Source organism: Lactuca virosa, chromosome 6 (assembly GCF_052849685.1).
Source record: "Lactuca virosa cultivar CGN04683 chromosome 6, Lactuca_virosa_CGN04683_v6, whole genome shotgun sequence".
NCBI classification, from domain to species: domain Eukaryota; kingdom Viridiplantae; phylum Streptophyta; class Magnoliopsida; order Asterales; family Asteraceae; genus Lactuca; species Lactuca virosa.
Window position 1 is genome coordinate 221,060,952 of NC_136431.1, and position 23,206 is coordinate 221,084,157.

The window sequence follows — 23,206 nt, forward strand, 5'->3', positions numbered from 1 at the left end:
AATTACACATACCAAGCTTTGAAGTTGATCGACAACTCATCAACTGCTTATTCTAAATCATAGATATTAATCTATACAACGAACTAACAAATCCCCAACAACCAATACTCAACCAGAGCGATCCAAACGCCACATGACCTAAACATCGGTGATCCTAAAACGAACCATCGGATACAACTAGATCCTTGTCCAACAGCTTCCTGTCGCAAATACAACTCATGCATTTCTAATCACATACATCTAATGGCAACTCGCCCCAAACCGTATATACCTGAACCATTCTTCTGAAACCATAAACTCTAACAAATCGATGATCCTCCAAGCAGAATACTCAGTTCTCCCCTACTATGGTTTGAACTACCACCAACTGGCATTGCAAACATACCAAATCTTAAACGAGATCAACCAGATATATAGCATCCCTGACCCTTGGAATGTATAACACAACACAAGATGATCTTCCAGATAAAGAACAAGAAGACCCACAAAGATTCTGAATCTCAAATGGAGACCTCGGAAACATATCAATCATAATCGTCTCTAACATCAAGAATCCTTTTCATATGCACAAGAAATAATTCTGACAGTCTATTCATAGCACCGATTATTTATCTATAAACAAATAGATTACTACACACCTTGCCTATAAATCCCTAGCAAACAATTTATCGTGAACATTATTCATAAATACAAGAAGCATCATTCTTATAGTCAGGATACATTAAGGGACAACAAAAGTTTTCATTCCCGATTCACTCCCCTGCTAACTTGAAACAATCAACCAGCACCTGAAATAACTAAATTTAAAGAAAGCACACCCTTGATCTCATCTCAAGGCAATCATACCACAAGAATCCTCTTGTGCATTCCTACACTACCATACTTGTCGCCAAGAACCGCAACTATCTATCCCCATGTTGGGTCTACCTCCCAACTATGAAAATCACATGTCTGCTCTCTCTTTCCTCTGAATGTGGAAAGTTGGAAGTGCATAACCCCCGACGAAGATAGTAACACCCCCATCCATCTACCAATCACTCAGCCTCTTGCTGCAATCCTCGAGCCAGTCATTAACATCGCTTCCTTCTTGAGTCCTATGAATCAATTGGCACTACCTCAATCAAGGACCTTGAGACCTCAAAATCAACTAACTCACCTAGGTCTGTACCATTAAAAACCCAGACTGACATGGTCATTAAGGCCCAAGTAATCACCAGACCCATCCCCAGTCTGAACAACCATAACCGATAATCCGATAAGGACGGAAACACACTACAGTGAATCATGGTGACAAACCATGCTATCTACCCCCAAACAGCTCCTTAGAATCCCTAAAATTTTCCTTGATTCGAGTACGGATCCTGTGTTTTTAGTAGTACAGGCCCAATACTACTTTCCACACGTATCCGTATTTTCCTCAAGAATTGTTCCAGATCCTCTACGTAACTACTCATTTCCACTACCATCGGATCTAATCACAAATACCCCCCCCCCCCCCCTCAAATGATACACATTGTTAATCTTCCTAGATTATCCTTCTAGGATCCCTCTTCCAAAAATGCTCTCACAAGCACATACTAACATTCTTCCTAGGCCATCCTAGGGTTCCCTTCACACCACTCTCCGTCATCAGCTGCAGAAGAGACTCCTTATAATAGCTTCTAACTATCTCACAAATACAATTACATGCCACAGACACTAAATAATTCGTCGACTGCAAGGTCTCACACTACAACGGTTGGACTCAGACAAGAGTTCCTCAATAGAGTTAAACCTAACCTTCTAAAATTATCTAATCCCTGCAACATGTAACCTAACTTATTCGCTTAATAGTTAGCTGATATTATTGGAGGTCTCTAAAAGCACAAAGCAACCAACATTCAAGCATCGAGTAATCTAAGCCAGTGCCTCAGTTAATCAAGCCATTTTATCCAATCTATATGAAATCCATACTAGCATGCAGCTCCATAAACTCAATCAACGGGTATATAAAGGCATCCCTCCTAGAATTCTATCATACAAATCTTGAGAAAATCCTTAACCCTAGTCTCGCATTCAATTCTCATATTCTCATACCAAAACAATAAGCATAACACATGTATGGTTATTTTGGGAAATACTTACTTAAGCTCGGTTGATTGCATGCATCGCACCCATTTCTCTTAGAAAAACCTTTTGGGAAAACTCATTTTGTTTTAAAAGATTTTATTAACTCCTCAGTTTGCGTTCAGACACACCCGAGAGTCTGCCTGAATCCCTCAAACCAAGGCTATGATACCAACTTGTAACGTCCCAAAAATATCGAGTAAAATTTTCATTTTTAAATAAGTCAAAACCATTCATTCATCATCTCAAAGAAGATCAGAATAAAAGTATTCAAAGCATCAGAGTAATTCATAAACATTCAGTGCAAAATAAATCTTCAGGGGATGCGGTGCGATCAAGTCGGGATCTTCCTTGTGAAACCAGAGGTACCTGAAAACATTTTAAACATAAATTGTAAGCACAAAGATTAGTAAGTTCCCTAAAATACCAGTTACCATACACACATATCACCCTAAAGCTGTAACAGGTCTATTTCACCCTTGAGTCCCTTCCGACTCTCTAAGTCCCTTCCGACTCCCTAATACCCTTCCGACTCCCTGAGTCCCTTTCGACTCTCTGAGTCCCTTCTAACTCCCTCGATATCTTTCAACCGATATGGGTCTATTTCACCCCTACATCTAAGCATACATTCATACTAGCAAGAGTCACAAAGACAACATGCACATACATGAAACGTCCCAAAAATTAAGACCAAAATTTTTAAATTTTAGAATAATAAAACCATCTTTCAAAACATATTCATAAAACCATAACAAAATCAGAGTATAGCCAAAACATCCAAATACATCATAGTCAAATAAAATGCATAACAATATGGTGTGTGAGATGCGATCACCCCGAGCTCTTCCCCTTCAACTCGGAAATACCTGAAACATAAACTAAAAATCGTAAGCACGAAGCTTAGTGAGTTCCCTAAAATACCACATATCAAACATATAACGGGCCCCGCCCGACATCGAGCCCCGCTCGGAATAGGTCTGTCAGAAATATGGCTCTGCCTCATCACATTCATTAGGCCTCGCCTGGCATCGGGCCCCGCCCGGTATACATATAAACATATAAACACGTGCAAAAATCACAAGGATAAATAACATACAATATACTCATCAGGCCCCGATTGGCATCGGGCCTGGTATGGTATACATATCAAATATCATACATGGAAGAGTCACGCAGACAACTAGCATCCTAATCATAATAAACTATGGGCCAGTATTGGTGCCTTCGACCTGCCAAGCATAGTGAGGAAACTCACCTCCAGCCGCTGAATATCTCAAATAAAAGCTCGGACTGCTAATCCAGAAATCCCCGCGCTAACACCATCAAATAATACCCAATTAATAATTGGACCATAATCCATGATGAGGAATCTAATTCATTTGTCCAACTCCCAAGGTAAAGGACCATTTTACCCTTTCCTCACTTGGCCTAATAACCATGGCCCAACCCAATGGATCCAAAAGCCCAATATGGCCCAAATTCCCAAATGACACCCAAAACCCATTATGGGCCTCCAAGAAGACCCAAAGCCTAACAATGACCCAAGGTCAGAAAGACTAATAGCCCAACAAGGCCCAAAACCCTAGTAGTTAAAAAAGCCCAAATCGCAAAAGTCAAAGATATTGAGTACGCCCAGTGTACTCAGACTTACGCCCAACATACTCCGCTTTTAGCCAGTACCCGCTGCGTACGAGCTGGGTACGCGCAACGTACTCCGCAGTGGCCCAAAACTTGCCATTAAGTGCTTAATCGATTAATCCACTTTGTCCAATCTCAGAACTGATCCTAAATCTATCTTAACATATACTGTTGGCAACTTTATTCCTTTGGATGTCTTAATGGGACCCGGAACTCAATAGAACCTATTATAAGAACTCTAAATCATGCATGGTCCAATGTAACACACCAAGATTGCATTCTTATGATCAATGGACCTCAAAGGTGCTAAGATCTACCATTCATGGCTTCTGGAGTAAACCATACTCTCAAATATGACTTAATGGACCCAAAAATGCACAAATAAAGCCCTAAATTAGATCTAGCATAAGGAACCATCAAGTTGAGAGCTTTATACCTCAAATAGCTTGCAAAGCTGATGATGATTCTGGATCTACAAGCTCAAGCCACACCCACACAACCTCCAAGTGTTCTTCTTCCTTCAAATCACCAAAAAAACACCACCAAAACTCACTTCCAAGCTCAAGTATCACAAATAGCAATGAGGGTTTCGTTCTTAGGTTTTAGAGAGGTGGAGGTTGGTCATAAGAAGGTCCATGAGTAACTTAAGGTGATTAAATAGGGCACAAACCCTAAAATTTAGGGTTTGTCCTTGTTGGTCATACACCCCGCGTAACTATATGTATTTCCCACATATGTTGAAGCCTCTACGATCCAGATTTCGAGCCAGTACGCCCGGCGTACTCATAGCGTACGCCCAACGTACTCGCTAGGGTCTAGAACTACCAATCTTCCGAAGGCCATAACTTCGTTGTTCTAAGTCCGATTTCGACGTTCTTTATCTCCACGAAAAGGTAATGAGAATCGCTACAATTTTATCAACTTTCCTTTGCCTTACAACCTCCCGAGATTGGATCCAAAATTCATAAAAGTCCCGAACTATCACTTTACCAGCTATACCCTTGGGCTTCAAAACGCGAACCAAACACACAGGTCACAGTCCCGAATTATGGAATGACCTGAATAGGGTGTTATAATACATGCATGTCAGTAAGTGTCACATGGACATCTATCATCTTACAAACATAATCTAGTGGGCCGGCATTGGTGCCTTCGACCCACAGGTACAATGAAGAGACTCACCTCAATCCAAAGATAATCGAATCTCACAATCGCTGCTACTACAATAGCTCCTCACATTGAACACATCCAAAACAACCCAAATTAATGATTAAGGTGATAACCCATGATCAAAAGTCCATTCCATACACTTCTACTAGGGTAAACGGCCATTCTACTCTTTCCAAGATATCCCCAACCAATCATGGACCAAATCCAAAAAAATAGCCCAAGTCCACCTCTGGGAGTACGCCATGCGTACTCTCTCCTTACGCCCTGCGTACCAAGCTCTCACAGAAAGGAAAACGGGCATTTCCCTTTACGCGTTGCTTACGGCTGGATTACGCCCCACATAATCTCGTTGATGCCAAAACGACTTTTTTAAGTTCTTAATACCTTAAGACATTCCACTCAAAACTCAGGTCAAGTTCCTAATGGCTCCATAATGGATAAAGTTTCCAACTTTATCTATTATGATGGTCCAAACAACCATCATCTAGTCTCTAAGTCTCAAAAGGACCAAAAAAGTATCTTTCTTAACTTAATCCATTAAGTCAAAGTCTCCAACCTTCAGATCTGAATCAATATGATGTTTAGATGGATAAAGTTTCCAACTTTATCCATAACAAGGTAACAAAATTTCAAGATCTAAACTTTATGCACTAAAATGACCAAAAAGTGGCAAATATGACAAATGACTAGATATATGAAACCAATAAGAAAGCTGGAAGCTTTTTACTCACAATGGTTCAGGAATGATGTAATCTTGTTGGATCTATATTTGAACTCCTCTTCTATACACTTTGCCACCACCTTGCTCTTTAAGATTCAACCTTCCAACGGAGAAATAAGCTCATAAATGATGCCAATGCTCAAAATCAAGAGAGAGGAGGCTAGGGTTTCTCAAGTAATGATCTTAGGTGATAAAGGCTGGTAATGAGAGGGATTCCCATAAGTTAGAGCCCTTAAATAGGGCTCAAAACCAAAGATTTAGGGTTTTGATCTGCCCAGATTACGCTCTGCATAATCGTGAATTACGCCCTACGTAATTCATTAAACCTCGATACGCGCTATGTAACTTTTAGTTACGCCCTGCATAATCCAAAAATCATCAATTTCCACATCAACTTCAAACAACCAAAACTTATTCGTTTCAACTTCGTTTTCAGTGTTCTTTATAAGCACGGAAAGGTATTGAAGAGCCCCACAATCCTATCCAATTACTTTGACTTAAAACATACCGAACTAAAATCCTTAATTCATGAAAGAAGTCTGAAACATCACTTTTCCTATTTTACCCTTTGACTCCAAAACACAAACCAAGAGATTGGATCACATAACCAATATTAGGGTCTAAATCCTATTCTCGTGAAGCCCAAGGCCTTTACTTGATCCTTTTATTGTCCATAATCTTGAAATAAGAAACTTCTTGAAATAGGATATTACAGTATGGTACGACAATGATCACTATGAACGATGTGAAGGAATCTTTGATGTCTAAGGAACTAAAAAGAAAAGTTTCAGTTGGAGAAGAAGTTTCCAGTTACGTTTTGTTCACATGCAGAGGAACAACATCAGATATAGGTAGAGGTAACAAAGGGAAGTCAAGTTCCGAATCCAAAGCCAACATCAAATGTTATAACTGCAAGGAAAGGGGCAGTTCAAAAGATATTGTCCATAATTGAAGAAAGGGAATAATGGTGTTGGACCAAGCAAGAACAATGTTGTTGTGGTTCAAGGAAATTCTGATGAAAGAGAAGATGGTGAAGTTTTCATAGTATGTACATCTAGTTCTGCTGATGCTTGGATCCTGGAACCTGGAACATCTTATCGTATGACATGTAATCATGGCTGGTTTGACTCCTTCAAAGAGTGGAATGGTACAGTCAAGATGGGTGATGATTGGGTGAGTAACATCAAGGGTAGTGGCACGGTGCAGATCAATATGCACGATGGTATGGTCAGGAAACTAGATTGTTGGTTCGTCCCGGAGCTTCGAAAGAATTTGATTTCTCTTTACACTTTGGCGAAGGATGGATTGAAGTACTCTGGAGAGGGTGACTGGTGAAGGATGGATTGAAGTACTCTGGAGAGGGTGACTGGTTAAGAATCTCCAAGGGTTCTCTTATAGTTATGAAGGGAAGAATGAATTCTCATGGGATTTATATTCTGGATGATTGTACGGTTGGGGGAACGGTGATTGTATCCCAATCCTTGGATCAGTATGATAATGAAAGGAAGTTATGGTATCATAAGTTGGGGCATGTAAGCGACAAGGGGTTGTTTGGTGGAGATGCAACTGGAAAAGCTAAACCTGGTGAAGCTTGTATTCAAGAGATACAACGCAGGGTGGAGTTCAATTCAGTTCAACACTTAAGCAAGGAGAGCCTAGAGTGTGTTCACTCAGATCTATGGGGTCCCACTCCTATGAAGTCTCATAGTGGATGGCAATACTTTATGAGTTTTATCGATGATTACTCACTGAATACCTATGTGTACTTCCTTAAGACAAAGGACTAAGATGAAGTGTTTGAGCGGTTCAAGGAGTGGAAGACAATGCTTGACAAACAGATCAGGAACCATGTCAAGTCACTCAAAACAGAAAATGGGTTGGAGTTCTGCAAGGCTTCGTTTAACAACTTCTACAAAACAAAAGGTATATTGAGTCATCACACTGTACGGCTAACACCGCAACAAAGCGAAGTGAAAAAATAGATGAACCAAATACTGGTGGAGCATGCACCATTGCTTGTTATCTGTAAAACAGATCTCCAACAACTGCAATTGATTGTAAGACTCCTCAAGAGGTGTGGTCTGGGAAACCCTCTAAGAATTTTGGTTTACGAATGTTTGGATGCCCTGCTTACGCTCGTGTGAATGATGGTAAACTGGAGCCGAGGGCAATGAAGTGCATATTTCTAGGATATGCATATGGAGGGAAAGGTCATCGTATGTGGTGTAAAAAAGAAGAAAAAACTCTAAAATTTGTCATTAGCAGAGATGTGACCTTTGAATCTGCTATGTGTAACCAGAGAGGAGGTGGTATAAGTGTTTCAGGGAACGATTAGGATGCTGGCCAGAAGGTGGAGTTTGAAACAGAAACCCCACATAGTTTTCTGATAAATATGGGATAGCAGGGTGGCATGGATCAGTATAAACGTGAGGAATCTGTTGATCAACCCAGGGAAGAAGTGTCTGGTGAAGCTGATGCCTGGAAAGACAACTTGATGAAGCTTCTAGAGAATGAGCTTGTGATGATCGATTTAGGAGCTAAAAACAAGATAACAAGGATGGAGATTCAGAGTGATAGAAGAGCAGGGTGGTTATACATTTCCCACTACATTGAGAAAGTCTTGCGGTCGTTCTATCGTGATCAGTCCAAATGTGTTGGTACTTCTTTGGTGGTTCGAGGCTATCACGGGAAAGCCCATTAGGAAGTGATCAAGTGGATCTTGCGACACTTGAAGAGAACGCTTGATGTTTGTCTGGTGTATGGTGCCAATGCACGACATACAAACTTGGTTAGATTGATATACCCTGACCATGAAAGTGATCTGGAGATAAGAAGATCATTGGCGGTTGGTCTCATTCATATTCTTCTTTTGAAGGTGGAGAAACCTATCATGTTCTATGACAGGTTATGCATTCAAAAGTCTGGTGCAAAGGAGAATCCGGGAGACATGGTGACAAGGTCATTTCCCACGGAGAAGTTCAAGCTTTGCTTAAACTTAGTTGATGTTCGTAGGAGGTAGGTCCCTTCGGGGACGAATGGCAGGAGAGGAGAGGAAGTTCTTGTTCGAGGTGGAGTTCAGAGGATGCTCAAGTCAAGGTGAAGATTGTTAAATGTGACTTGAGCATTTGGAGCATTCACATGGAGTAATGGGGTTCAATGGAGCACTTAGAATTCAATGAATCACTTGGGGTTCATGGAGCATGTGACAAAGGAACAGATCTTTTGAGAAAGGAATGGATCATCAGAAAAAGGATCGGATCAAGTGACAAAGGAACGAATATTCCAAAATGTGGTTTGGAGTGCCTTGGAGCAACTTGGAGTAATACGGTCCAACATGTTGAGCCATGAAGATGTTGAACCAAGTGAAGATGTTGATCCAAGACGATGTTGAGTCAAGGAGATGTTGAGCCAAGAAGAATGTTGCGCCATGGAGGAGATGTTGCGCCATCATGGACCATCTTGGTATATGATGTGTCATCTCAATTCATTTGTTGTGCCATGTTGATTCACGTATGCCTAGAAGATGATCATGCTCAAGAAATACGCCATGTTGTGCTACCATGATGCATGTTGGGCCGCTAGTGTTCATGATGCGCCACCTATTCATCATGATGCTCCATTATGTTTCAAGGTGGTCCATCATGTATGTTGTTGATACACATGTATTGTATGATATGGAAGAATGTTCCAGAAGATGTTGCATGGTGGAATGTGATTGGTTGACACCATTCATGGGCCTATGACCAATGGGTTTGACCCATTAGGGTTTTAGGTTTGATCCCTCAGGTATAAATAAGGATGCTTGCTAAGTCATTTTGTGTCTTTTGTATCATTAGTGAGTAGGACGAATCTTTGTTGAATTATACTTACAACCACTGTTTGAGAGCTCTGAAATAAAGAATACTCTCTTTCTACTCGTGGACGTATGTCACATTGACCGAACCACATAATATTGTCTTCGGTGCTTACAGTTTTGTTTGTTATCCGTTTTACTTCCTAATATAAACTAAAATAGATAAAACTTAGAAGGAGATTGAAAAAGAATAAATAAAAGATAGATTAGTCATTTTAAGTTTGATAGACTCGTAAATATGCAACGAAAACTTCTCAAAAAAACCATATCTCCAATTTTGAAAAGGTTTGTACCGTAATACCAGAAAATGACAAAACCGAAAGGGACATTTTTGCAATTTCGCTTTAAATTTAATGTTAGGGTTTGACTCTTACGAACAAACAACAGTTGGGCTGAATTATATGGACTTCCTGTTATGGGCTTTTCTTAAATATCAATAATCAAATAATTAATATGAAATATGAAATTACTAATATATGACGCTTTTTAGAAAGAAAACACATCAAGAATACCAAATTGTGTTGTTAGCACAAAAAACCGTGTTAGGATATAACATAATATATAATAATTTATTTTTTGATAAACAACATAACCATTATGGAACGAAGAGGATAAAACTTTAACCGATTTTTATAATTATATTCATCTCAGTTATTAAAGTCATCGTAATAAGATAGATAATGTGGGGGAATAATTCACACTCATATCTTGATTGTCAAATTAATTTATGTTCATCATGGTGATTAATCTAGCTAGTATATTAATAGAAAATCTGTCTGTTATGTACATAAGAAACACGAAGTCAATCAACTTTTTCACCAAAAGTTAATTCATGAACTGAAGTAATGAAATTAATTAGATAACTAAGACACATATGTACATGGTTTCTATAACTATTTTATAATGAACTGGTTATTAATTTCTAGCTATATATAACAAATACTAATATTAATTATACAAAAGAAAATGTATTTATAGAAGGATCCTTTTGGTCTCCAAATAATCGTTGCCTAAAATCAGAAACCATCAATGGAAGTCCTTCTCGAAGAGATACACATGGCATCCATCCAAGAAGCTCTTTTGCCCTTGAAATGTCCGGTTTCCTTTTATGAGGATCATCTTCTGTGTTTGGCCTGAATTCTATCTTTTGCATTTAGATCAATGGTTTCTTGCACCACCTTCAACATTTATAAATCATTATTATTAACCTAATTAAATCATATTTAATTTTCAAAGTAAGAAATGTTTTTATTTTTACCTTAGCAAGTTCAAGCATGGTGAATTCGAAAGGGTTGCCGAGATTAAAAGGTCCCACATGCTCCCCTTTCATTAGTCTCATTAAGCCTTCGCCCTATTCATCCATCATATTAATATATATACAGCCAATGTCAGTATATAATATACTGTTTCTTTTTTACTTAATGAACTTAACAGAGATATATTTGTCAGTCTTACCAAGTCGGAAACATATTGGAAACTTCTAGTTTGCTTCCCGTCCCCATAAACCGTCATTGAATAATAATAACAAACAAAAATTATATATTTTTTGGATCCACACTTACAATTACTCCATTTCTGTGTTTAGTCGTATTAAAAGTTGACAATGCACACGATGCATTATAGGGACCCATATTCATTATTCCAACTTTCCCATCCTGACACGTGTCATAGGAAAAGTTACAGTTTGCAACTCCTAAATGTACTAGCTACAAATAGTATTTTTTTTACCAACTTTTAAAATCACTATCATTGAAAAAACTTATATATATATATTTCTATGTTATTAAATATTTTTCAAAGAAAAAAAAAGGAAATAGCTAGTTTACTGGCCTATAGGATTGACATTTGCCCCAATAAGTCTCAACCTGTGGGTGTTCAAGAGGATCACCATAGACTTCACTTGTGCTTGTTAGCAAGAAACGTGCATTGATCCGCTTTGCAAGTCCAAGCATATTTAAAGTTCCCACCACATTTGTCTTGTGATCATCACTATTTTTGTTAAGCATCTCAAATTCAACAAGAGAAGATAACATAAACAAGATTCATGAAATATTAAAGATCTTATGTTAATTCGTGTAAGAATATAAGGATATGATGGTTTTGACAGGGTTGTATTTGTAGTGAACAGGGGAACCAGGGCAAGCCAAATGGTAGATTTGATCAACTTCCAATAAGAGGGGTTCTACAACATCATGGCGAATGAGCTCAAATCTAGGGTTCTTAAGATGATGAAACAAGTTGTCTTTTCTTCCTGTGAAGAAGTTATCAACTACGATTACACTATCACCTCGTGCCATCAGTCGATCCACTAGATGGCTTCCTACAAATCCAACCCCACCTGTAACCAGAACTCTCTGGCTTTTTTCCTTTAACCCCAAAGGGATTTTACCTCCTTCAAACAAAAACAGTAATCGATGAGCTAATCAACAAGTTTTATAACCATAATCGGTGAGAAATCATATCAATTTTAAGACGAATATGAGAAAAATAACTGAAGAATCAGTAAACCTAGAATACAATGTAGAAGAAAGGGGGTTTTAATGTACCAATATTAACGTGATACGAGCCTTTGGCATGAACCTTGAAAGTGATACGACGGGGTATGGGAGTGGAATCGGAGATCTGTTCAGCAACTTTAAGCGATGGAGATGAGGGGATAACGTCGACGTTGAACAACAGAGCAGAAATGGCGATTCCGATCACCAGATACAGGATCCTGTTGAAATTAGTAATAAAAGTCAATCTCATATTTATTGTTAAGTTATTAATAAGAAGGGTAGTTTGTGTTAGAAATATATTGTCTTGGGTTAGAATGAAATTGCAGGTGAAGACACGCGGGTTAAAAGCTTGGATCAGGTTTGTTCGAGTTGGATCCGATTCAAGTGGATATCATATAAAAGAAGAGAGAGAGGAGAGACGGATCATATCTCAAAAATATCTCTCAACTCTCGTCTTCCTGTTCACAGTTCTAGGGTTTTCTCCTGTTTCGTTCTTATAATCTTGATTGTATTTTGATAGTCTATAAGTTTGTTTTTGATCTGTTGGTTAGTGAGTTGTGTCTGAATCGAGTCTAGATTGTAAGATGATCAACTTAGTTTTAGGTTGTGAGTGATATGTTGAGAGAGTAGATTAGGGTTTTGTAGAGAGGTTTCAGTTGTAAGTACGTAAAACCTTCTGTTTCTTTGTCCTCAAATGATATAAGAAATGAAGATGTTGGGAATATTGTCTTGTGTGTTTTTAACATGGTATCAGAGCTTCATGGCTCGTGTTCTATGATCCTGACGCTTTAGAGTGTGTTTGCTCGTCAACGGTTACTTCTGTTCATCGATCTGTGAAAGGTTTGTTTTCGTATCTGTTTAAGTCCTTTCACATTTGAATCCGAATAGATTTAGGGATTATTTGTTGTTTACCCTAGATTTGTTTTTTGTTATATGAGATCCTGGTACTGCGAGTTGGTTGTTTGATTTTGCAGATTGACGTGATCATGTTCTTGCTGTTGCGATTTCTTTGGAATAAGAACTCTAGAAGTAATCGATTAATCCCTCTAATCTGAAATAATCCTCTTGGGTTCGGATTTCATCACCGATAAACTCTTGTAGGAAACGGATTCAGGGAGTCGATTTTTAAATAAACTTGTTTGCCTAGTGCACTGTGAGGGTTTCTTGTTCTCTTCTTTCTCTTCTTTAGCTGTAGATGTGGGAGATCCTGGTTGTCTTGAGTACACCAGTTACTTGTTTATGTTCTTTGATTTGTTTCATTTTTTGTGTGACTCTGTGTTGATTGTCTTGGGCCCCGACATACTGTGGTGACCATCTGGACTTTAAGTCAACACAGGTGTTCCTTTTCTTTGATTTGAAATTGATATTTTTTGTGTATCTTCTGTGATTCACTATGGTTGGTGATACACCAGAAGGAAGTGGTACTCTTGAGGATAGTCTTGTTGATTTTGATGACCCTTTATATGTTCATCCTTCTGATAATGCTATAACTTCTATTATAACAATTAAGTTGACTGGTAATGAAAATTATCGGTTGTGGCGCAGTGCTATGTCTAGAGGCCTTAAGGCTAGGAATAAATTGGGTTTTGTAGATGGGACCATTACTCTTGAAAACACTGAAACTTCTAAATCTTCTAAGTGGGAACGTGTTAATGTTGTTGTGTGTAATTGGATATTAGGGTCAATTTCTGAAACTATATATGCTAGTCATGTTTACTCTGACAAAGCTAAAGATATTTGGGATGAATTATTTGAGACTTATAATAAGGCTGATGGTTCTGTGATTTTTAATATTCATCAACAAATTAACAGCTTAAAACAAAATGGTTCTTCACTTTCAGATTATTATAATAAACTTGATTCCTTATGGAAAGAATTTGATGGTTTAACTAGTTTAACAGAGTGTATCTGTGAGGCTGCTACTAAGCTCAGTGATCATTCTAAATTGATGAAATTAATGCAGTTTCTAAGTGGTCATGATGATGTCTATAATCAAGTTAAAAGTCACATTCTCTTAATGGAGCCACTTCCAAATGTCAAATTTGCCTTCTCTATTCTTTCTAGAGAAGAATCTCTTCAAAAGAATGGTTCTCTGAGCTATGTTATTTCTTCAAAAACACCTGTATCTGGTTTTAATAGTAAGATTAATGATTTTAAAAAGGGACCAGGTCAAAGTAGGTTCAGAAATCAAGGATTACAATGTAAACATTGTAATCTTATAGGACATACAATAGAAAGGTGTTATAAATTGATTGGTTATCCAAAAGACTTTAAACAAAGAAATGAAAATAATAATCAGAACAAATCCTTTTCTGTAAACTCGTCTTCAGTTAGTTCTAATAGTAATAATGTAGGTTCTTCTGAGTCTGTTCATGATAGTAATGCTCACTATCTTACAAGTGAACAATACTCCAAGTTTCTTCGTCTCATTAGTGAAAGTTCTACTAATGAGGATGTACCTGTTGCTGCAAATATGGCAGGTACATCTTCTTTCACATGTTGTAATTCCTTTGTTAATTCAAATACTCCTCAAAGTTGGATTGTTGATTATGGGGCTAATCAACATATGATATCCTCAAAATCACAACTTCAAGACACTGTGGATGTGTCTAGACTTAATCTTCTTGTAAAACATCCTAATGGCTCTTCTGCTCCTATAAATAAGATAGGAAATATTCAATTATCCTCTCATCTTACTTTATTTGATGTATTTGTTGTTCCAGACTTTAGTGTTAATCTGTTGTCTGTACATAAACTATGTAAGGATAGTGGGTGTGAGGTTGTATTTTCTGAACATAATTGTAAAATTCAGGATTCACCGTCAAAGGAGATGGTGGAGAATGGTAGAGAATCTGGGGGATTGTATTATCTTGATCATGTTCCCTCAGGTAATTCAACTAGTTTAGCTAATTCTAAATGTTGTGTTTCAAAGTTAACTTGGCATAGTAGGCTTGGTCATCCAGCTGATCATGCTTTAAACATTTTAAAGGATAAACTAAAATTTGGAAATGAATTTCTTCCTCCTTGTGAAGTTTGTCATAGGGCTAAACAAACTAGAGAGTCCTTTTCTCTTAGTCAACATTGTTCAACTCAACTAGGTGAATTGATTCACCTAGATGTTTGGGGGCCTTATAGACTTGCTTCAATTGAGGGGTTTATGTATTTTCTGACTATTGTGGATGATTTTACTAGGGCAACTTGGGTTTTTCTTTTAAAATCTAAAAGTGAAGTTTTTGACTGTTTTAAGTCATTTGTAAATATTCTTTTGAATCAGTTTAATGTTAATATTAAGACTATACGGTCTGATAATGGTACAGAATTTGTGAATAATCAAATGAAATTTTTCTGTTTAGATCATGGTATTATTCATCAGACTTCTTGTGCTTATACTCCTCAACAAAATGGTGTTGTGGAGAGGAAGCACAGACACATTCTTAATGTTGCACGTTCTCTTATGTTTCAATATGGAGTTCCTATTAAGTATTGGGGAGATGCAGTTTTAACTTCTGTGTTTTTGATAAATAGGATGCCTACATCTGTTTTAAATGGTTTATCTCCCTATGAACTTGTTTTTAAACGAACTCCCAGTTTTGATCATTTGAGAGTTTTTGGGTGTCTCTGTTTTGCTGCTAAACAAAATGTTACTGATAAGTTTTCTAAACGTGCTGAAAAATGTATTTTATGTAATGTCCGTGTTTCTAGGCTAGACATTAATATTGACTTGATAGTCTAGGTTAACCTTTGTGACTCATTTTGGAGAAATGAAAATGAATTATGTGAATATTATGTGTTTTATGTGTTTTATGCTTAATTACTAGGAGTTAAATAATTAAGAATAAAAATGAGCGTCAAAAATAAATATTAGATAAAGTCGATATCTATTTAGAAAGTTGTAGTGGTCGTGACAAGGATTACGGATATATAAAGAATGCCGAAATCCGAGTTATAACGAAGAAGTTATGACCTGTCGAAGTTTCACGACAAAACCGGCACGGTGCTGAATGTCGTAAAAAGTGAGTTTTCGATAAACTACTTTTTAGCCTTAGTGATCTAAACGAAACTCGTAGTATTCGTTAAACCGAGAGTAGGTATAAAAAGAACGCCCAAATCTGACTTCGTATGAGGAAGTTATGATTTTTCGAAGTTTCAGCTTAGCAGTAGGCAGCTAAAAACTCGAATTTTAGATCGAAAGATTTTTAGCCGACACGACCTAAACGGGAATCAAAGGTCTCGTAAATAGTAGCACAACGGTAAAAAGTCTGACGAAAACGGACGTCGGATGAAGAAGTTATGAATTTTTAACGGATTTCCTGTCCCGGTCTGTTAAAAATAATAATATAAAAATTAAAGTCAAAATTAGCCGACGAAATCTAAACGAAAGTTGTAGAGCGTAATTTTACCTACGCGTGCATATAAAGAACGTCAAAAACGGAGCTCGTATGCGAAAGTTATGGATTTTAGAAGTTTTTGCACAAAAATCGAGAAAATTCGCATAGTCACGTTTTTGCCACGTCACCTTCGCTTAGAACATGCCACGTGTCCGAAAGTCTGCTGAGTCATCCGAAGCGGTCCAGTGAGAATCCGACGCGTGTCCTCTTCCTCGTGTCCGAAGCCTTCGCATGATGCCACGAACCCACCCTACTTCGGACTAGACCTCGGTCCAATCAGAAGGTGACACCGAGGCCCTCGCATGCGCAGCCACGTGCGAGCCACCTGCGAGACTTCGGATCTGTTGATGCGTGGAGACTTCTCAGCCATTGGATCAGCAGCTTCGGACCCCTATAAATAGAGGGCTTGCGAGCCTTCTCGGATACATTTAGAAAATCACCATCTTTCACCCCTTTCTTCATATTTCTTTCATTCTAACTTCCCCCGAATCCCCAGTATCAATTATAACCCCCAGAATACGCCACGAAGTGCCCGAGAAGCCCGGAAAATTTATCTTTTCGGTTTCGAAGCCCGACCCTTCGCAGAGCCCGGTTTCTCAATAAAACTCCCGGTTTTATTAGAAACGATCATTTTAGGAAACGAATTGATGTCCGATTTTCATTCAATCAGGTGAGTGTGTAGTTACTTTCACCTTACACATAGATATGAAGTATTTTATATAAAATACGTGTTGTGTGAATATTTATTGTTTGTTTATTTGAGTTGGATGTTGAAGGTGTGATTTATACATGTTTTTAAATAATTTAAACTGTATATGTATTTTTATCTACAAAAATGTTGGGTCAAACATGGGTAGATGAAATAATGGGTGTGTGATGAAAGGTGAGTTGGATAAAGGAGATGATCAGTAATATCGATCATAACTTGAGGGTGAGTGGTGAAAGGAGATCATAAGTTGAGGGTGAGTGGTGAAATATGAGATAAGCCCTTACCCAAACGGTGACCCCCGTCATTCAGCAGAGTAGGGATGACAACCATGGACTATTCTAGACGGTCTGTGGAACACTAGCAGGCCCGCAACCTGTAGGTGTAATGAACTATATGTTCATTTGGAGTACTCTAAAAACCCATTGACATGTATGACAGGGGTGAATACTGTCAATCATACTGTCAATAAATAAGAGCTATGAATTTAGCCCCTGTTGTATAAACCCTGGTGATGGTGTGACCTTGTGCCTATTCCTTAGGATGAATCCTTAGGAAGGAGTGATAGTTGAATCTTAGGGTAAACCCTTAAGAAATTAATAAGATAATAGGGTTGGGGTAATTTGGTTGATTGATTGATGTTTAAGTACAATAAATTTATTTATTGTGGTTTGAAAACCCTATATGCTCACCAGGCTTTCAAGCCTGATCCACTCAGCTTTTTATGATTACAGGTAGTGGACCCCGAGCATAGTCGGATGATGATGATGAGTGATTTATGGATTATAGGCCAGTAGTTATAAATAATTGTTGTAAGGCTTATAATGTCTTGTTTATGCTTTTGATCTGTATCGGAACATGACATCCCGAGGTTTTAATATAAAAGGAAATTATATATTTCTTAAAGAAAGATTTTGACAAACTTTTATCATGTTTTGTTTTTGGGAACCAATTCCGCAACATCTTTTAAAAAGATTCTCTGATTTTATTTTAAAAAACATAAATTAAATCGGTCTTTTCTGGCCGAGAAATTAGGGGATGTCACATTTTATTAGGATATTCTTCTGATAAGAAAGCTTATAAATTACTCAGTTTAGATTCTAACATCTCTTTTATGTCCAGGGATGTAAAATTTTATGAATCCGTGTTTCCTTACAAGTTAAAATCAACTATTGTTGATAACACTTTTGATAATTCAGGCCCTAGTGATCCTTTTTCCTATGATGCTTTTGACACAAATGAATACTTAAATGATTGTATTAATCCTGATGAGCTGAGAGTAGAATCTCAGTTAGATGGTGCTGATGCAGCCACTCACTTGGATGATTCTAACTCTAATGGGTCTATCAATCGTAGTGGCGAGGCAATTGTGCTCCCTACTGATGATTTTATTCCTTCTTCTTCTGGTGTGTCTGAGGAAATTATTCATTCTTCTTTAATCCCCTCTGTAGAGCAGTCATTAGGTGCTTCCAGATCTAGACGAGAATCACATATGCCAGTTAAATTTGCTGATTATGTTGTTGAAGGAAAATATAAGTATGGTATAGAAAGAACTGTTAACTATTCCCTGCTTGATACTAACACAAAGTGTTTTATTTCTAATTTGAATAAGTCTGTTGAACCTAAAGATTATAAAGAAGCCTTGACTGATCCCAATTGGGTTAAGGCTATGAATGAAGAGATGGAAGCTCTTCATCGTAATCATACTTGGGAAATTACTGATTTACCTAGAAACAGAAAACCAATTGGTTGTAAGTGGGTTTTCAAAATAAATATAAATCAAATGGTGAAGTAGAAAGGTATAAGGCGCGTTTAGTTGCTAAAGGTTATAATCAGAGAGAGGGAATAGATTTTGAGGAAACTTTATCTCCGGTTGCAAAAATTGTAACTGTGCGTATTATTATTTCTCTATCTGTGCATAAGTCTTGGCCTTTATATCAATTAGATATAAACGATGTTTTTCTCTATGGTGATCTAACAGAGGATGTTTACATGTCTCTTCCTCCTGGTTATTATTCTGCTAATGAAACTAGGGTTTGTAAGCTTACTAAGTCTCTATATGGTTTGAAACAAGCACCTAGAAAATGGAATGAAAAGCTTTGTGCATCTTTGTTTTTGTTTGGTTTTCAGCAAAGTATAAGTGATTATTCACTATTTGTGAGGAAATTTGAAGGAACTATAACTGTGTTACTTGTATATGTGGATGATATTATTTTGACTGGTAATAGTGAAGCTGAATTGAAAAAAGTTAAAGATTTTATGAAAACTCAGTTTTTAATTAAGGATCTTGGGATCCTTAAATATTTTCTGGGAATTGAAGTTGTAAATTTTAGTGATGGTTTATGTTTAAATCAAAGAAAGTATTGTTTAGAGTTATTGCATGAATATGGTATGTTAGGGTGTAAGCCTGTTAGTACACCTTTGGAGACAAATTTTTTGATAAGTACAGGTGAAAATGAAAAGAATAATGATTTATTAGATAATAAAACTGAGTTTCAAAAGTTGATTGGTAAGCTTATCTATCTCACTGTTACTAGACCTGACATTTCATATGTTGTGCAAGTACTTAGTCAGTTTATGCACAAGCCTAGAAAGTCACATTTAAGAATTGCTTTTAGACTTTTAAGGTATTTAAAAAACAGTCCTGGTAGAGGTGTGGCCATAACTAAATATGATAAATTTGATTTGAAAGGATATGTTGATGCAGATTGGGCTAAGTGTTTAACTACGAGAAAGTCTGTTTCAGGTTATATGGTTTATTTTAATAACTATTTGATATCTTGGAAAAGTAAGAAACAGTCTACTGTTTCTAAATCTTCAACTGAAGCTGAGTATAGAGCTCTTGGCTCTATTACTTGTGAAATAATCTGGGTATTAAAAATTTTGTTTGAGTTAGAAGTCAAAGAGCTTATTCCAGTTTCTATTTTTTGTGACAATGAGTCAACAATTAAATTGGCTCTTAATCCTGTGTTTCATGAGAGAACTAAACATTTTGAAATAGATCTGCACTTTGTTAGAGAAAAAATTTCTAATGGAATTGTGAAATTAGTTAAAATTGGTTCTTTTGAGCAAAATGCAGATATTCTTACTAAATTTTTGAGTGTAAAACAACATGATTTTCTGTCTAAGAAAATGGGACTTGTTGATGTTTTTAAAAAGGAACAATAAATATTTCGATTGAGGGGGGATGTTGAAATTAGTAATAAAAGTCAATCTCATATTTATTGTTAAGTTATTAATAAGAAGGGTAGTTTGTGTTAGAAATATATTGTCTAAAATTAAGTATAATATGTTGTAGTTTTAAACTGATAATGGTTTATATACAACAACATATTAAATCTAATAAATTAAGTATAATATGTTAAAAGTTAAAGTCATAACTTTATAAGTAGAAGTAAAAATATTATTTAATAATGAAATTTAGTTTATTCTATGGTTATACTTTAGGTTTGATATTTATTTAACATTATTAGCCAAATTATAATCATATTAGAAAGACACTACACTTAATCACTTTTAAATATTTACAAAAGATTCTTTGGGTTGTTTAAGTTAAACTAAAATTTAGACAAAATTGCAAAAATGGTCCTTGTGGTTGTCAAAATTTTGCAGTTTTGGTCCAAAAAAGTTTGGTGGTGCATCAGTGGTCCAATTTTAGATTTTTTTAGTAATTTTGGTCCCTATACACTTGAAATTACTTTTATACCCTTATAATTTAATTTTTCAATTTTTTAATTGCTGTAATACTTTAATTAGTTTAATTTATATATTTTTTTCATCTTAAAACAAAATAAATAAATAAATAAATAACCCACTACTCTTCCATCTTTATCATAAAATCTATTCATCACCAACTCCACCTCCATAACCCGTGCAACCCTCATTTGTCTGGAACCACCATCCTCGACTGCCATTTCGCCTTAAATCACCTCGACACCCGTCATTTTCGCCGGAAAAACGTAGGAGACTTCTTTATGGGGGAATGTTATTTTTCATCGGAAATCATAATAGGAGGCGTGTGTTTCATCCAAAACCAGGACATCCGGCGAACACCAAAACTCCGACGAGCACCTGAACTCCAACACAGCCCCTGTAATCGTCCTCTTCCTTTTCATCATCTTCTTCTTTCTGTTCCCCTTTTACATTTTCTGACGACGAACACCAAAACTTTGTCGTCATTGTCAACTACCAGTATCTTCGTCACTTCTCCCCCATCCACTGTTCTCCTCTGGTTCTCATTCTCCTATATCTTATGACCACTCATCGAAACATGGCTTCTAATGGACGACAATGGTGGAGCTTCTCTAAAATCCCGCTATTTAACGCCATCGTCAACATCATCCACCATTGGAGCTTCTTCCAAGTCCTCCTGAACTTGTTTTTGAAAATTAAGGCTTGTGAATGACCGTTCTTCTCTTCCCATATAGGGCGCTCTGTCTCGTTCACCTTCTCAAGTTAATTTCTGGTGCTCTATTGTGTTTGATTGAACTTCTGCACAATGGATCTAACCACCACCATCGTTGTCGCATACCATCACCATTCGTTACCACAAGGAAACCCTAGCCCTAAAAAATGTAGATCAGAACCACCGACGAAGGAAGAAGGTTTCTGTTGGTGGTGTTTTCTGGAGATGAAGAAAGAAGGATGGTTCTGGTTGTGGTGTTTTTTTTTGTTACCGTGATGAGAATAGTGGTGTTCGAGGAGACTGTCTTGAATAGTCAGTGGTCGTCACCTATACTCTGTTAGATAACTACATTGTTAGTACACTAGTATTATTTACAGCCGTGACCTATTATCATCGTTTTCATCTCTCATCACCAATCACCCTCATCATCTATCATCTTTCATCACCCATCACTACACAATATTATAAGTATAGCAATACATATACGGTAGAAGGCACATAAAGATCATCTTATATTATTTCATCTAACACAAAACATCTTAAATCACAAATAATAAGCACATATAGCATTTGATTATCTAAATACTTCATATATATGTGTACGATGAAAGTAACTATGCACTCACCTGTTAAAAGTTGATAAGTAGTGAATTCGGCAGCGCTTCGCCCAACACCTTGATTTTTCCTTTGATATGACCTAGGTTTAATTATCATTGATTCTTGGTTTAATATTCCTCATGACTAATGATAGTCTAGATTGATCAACAATCCTAACTTTTATATCAAGATCTATCAAATAAGGAATAACCAGGTAGGATTATATCAAAGTTATGGTTTGTTTGGCATACAGAGTATACTGTTTGGAAATCTCACTTTAAACACCTTACTAAATCCAGCCTAAACATCACTCCCATAAGTAGATCAATAAGTATTATGACTTGGAATCATTGAAAAATCTTATTTATATGTTCATAATAACGATTATGATTATAATATAAGTTACACTTGAATTAAAATAAGTGTAACTCAACTTACAAAGTTTTCTAGCGAGAGCCAATAATTATGCGGGCTGGAATCTGACTCAGTAACTTCTATTTCTCTGGCTCTATGATGTCGTAGGGCCTCGCTAAAGTAGTCGGAAACTAGAAAGTAAAGGACTAGGGATACGAGAGAGTTCCAGAGGATTCTGGGTGAAAGTGGATAAGAAAATGGCTGCAAAATGGTGTTTATATACAGCTGGAAAGGGGGGTGCGCCATGCTCCTTGTTTTGGCACGCCAAGCCTCTGGTCGGGGTACCGACATTGCTTCGTTCAGATGCTGACACGTGGCAGATTTTTGGGTGGGGTTGCGTCGGCTGTCAGAGGTGCGTCGTGCCTTTTGTCAGCGTGTGTGAAAATTTAATATTTTTTTTGTGTGGAACTTCATTAGTTAGAGTTTTTTAAAGTTTAAAATTATATAAAAATTAAAATCTTCCAAAAGCTACATAGCTTTTGGATTAAAAACTTTTTGTTTAAAACTTTAAGCTCCTATTCCCAAATGATTTTCTTTTAAATATTTTACTTAGACTACACAGTATGTATGAGAAATTTTTTTCACTATTTGAGTGTCACGTCAGCTTTCCCTCACTCTCATTTCCCTCACCAAAAAGCAAGAAATTGTCATCTTTCACTACTTTCACTACGTTTTTTTATTTTTTTAAAAAACTATATTTTATACAAATA

General features: G+C 36.9%; 1 protein-coding gene across 2 annotated transcripts; it reads right to left on the reverse strand.

Moving 5' to 3' along the window:
* Positions 1-10,369: 10,369 nt before the first annotated feature.
* Positions 10,370-12,266, reverse strand: LOC145120299 (UDP-glucuronic acid decarboxylase 4-like). Of its 2 annotated transcripts, XM_079056124.1 has the most exons (6): positions 12,035-12,266; positions 11,581-11,880; positions 11,354-11,466; positions 11,051-11,143; positions 10,747-10,839; positions 10,370-10,666 (listed from the first exon to the last, which is right to left on the reverse strand). In XM_079056124.1, the coding sequence occupies exons 1-6, from the start codon at positions 12,234-12,236 to the stop codon at positions 10,604-10,606; spliced, it is 864 nt and encodes a 287-aa protein (XP_078912250.1). In that variant the 5' UTR covers positions 12,237-12,266; the 3' UTR covers positions 10,370-10,603. The 2 variants fall into 2 exon arrangements, with proteins under 2 accessions (XP_078912250.1, XP_078912251.1); XM_079056125.1 differs by lacking the exon at positions 11,051-11,143 and having other exon boundaries at positions 12,035-12,263.
* Positions 12,267-23,206: the final 10,940 nt, after the last annotated feature.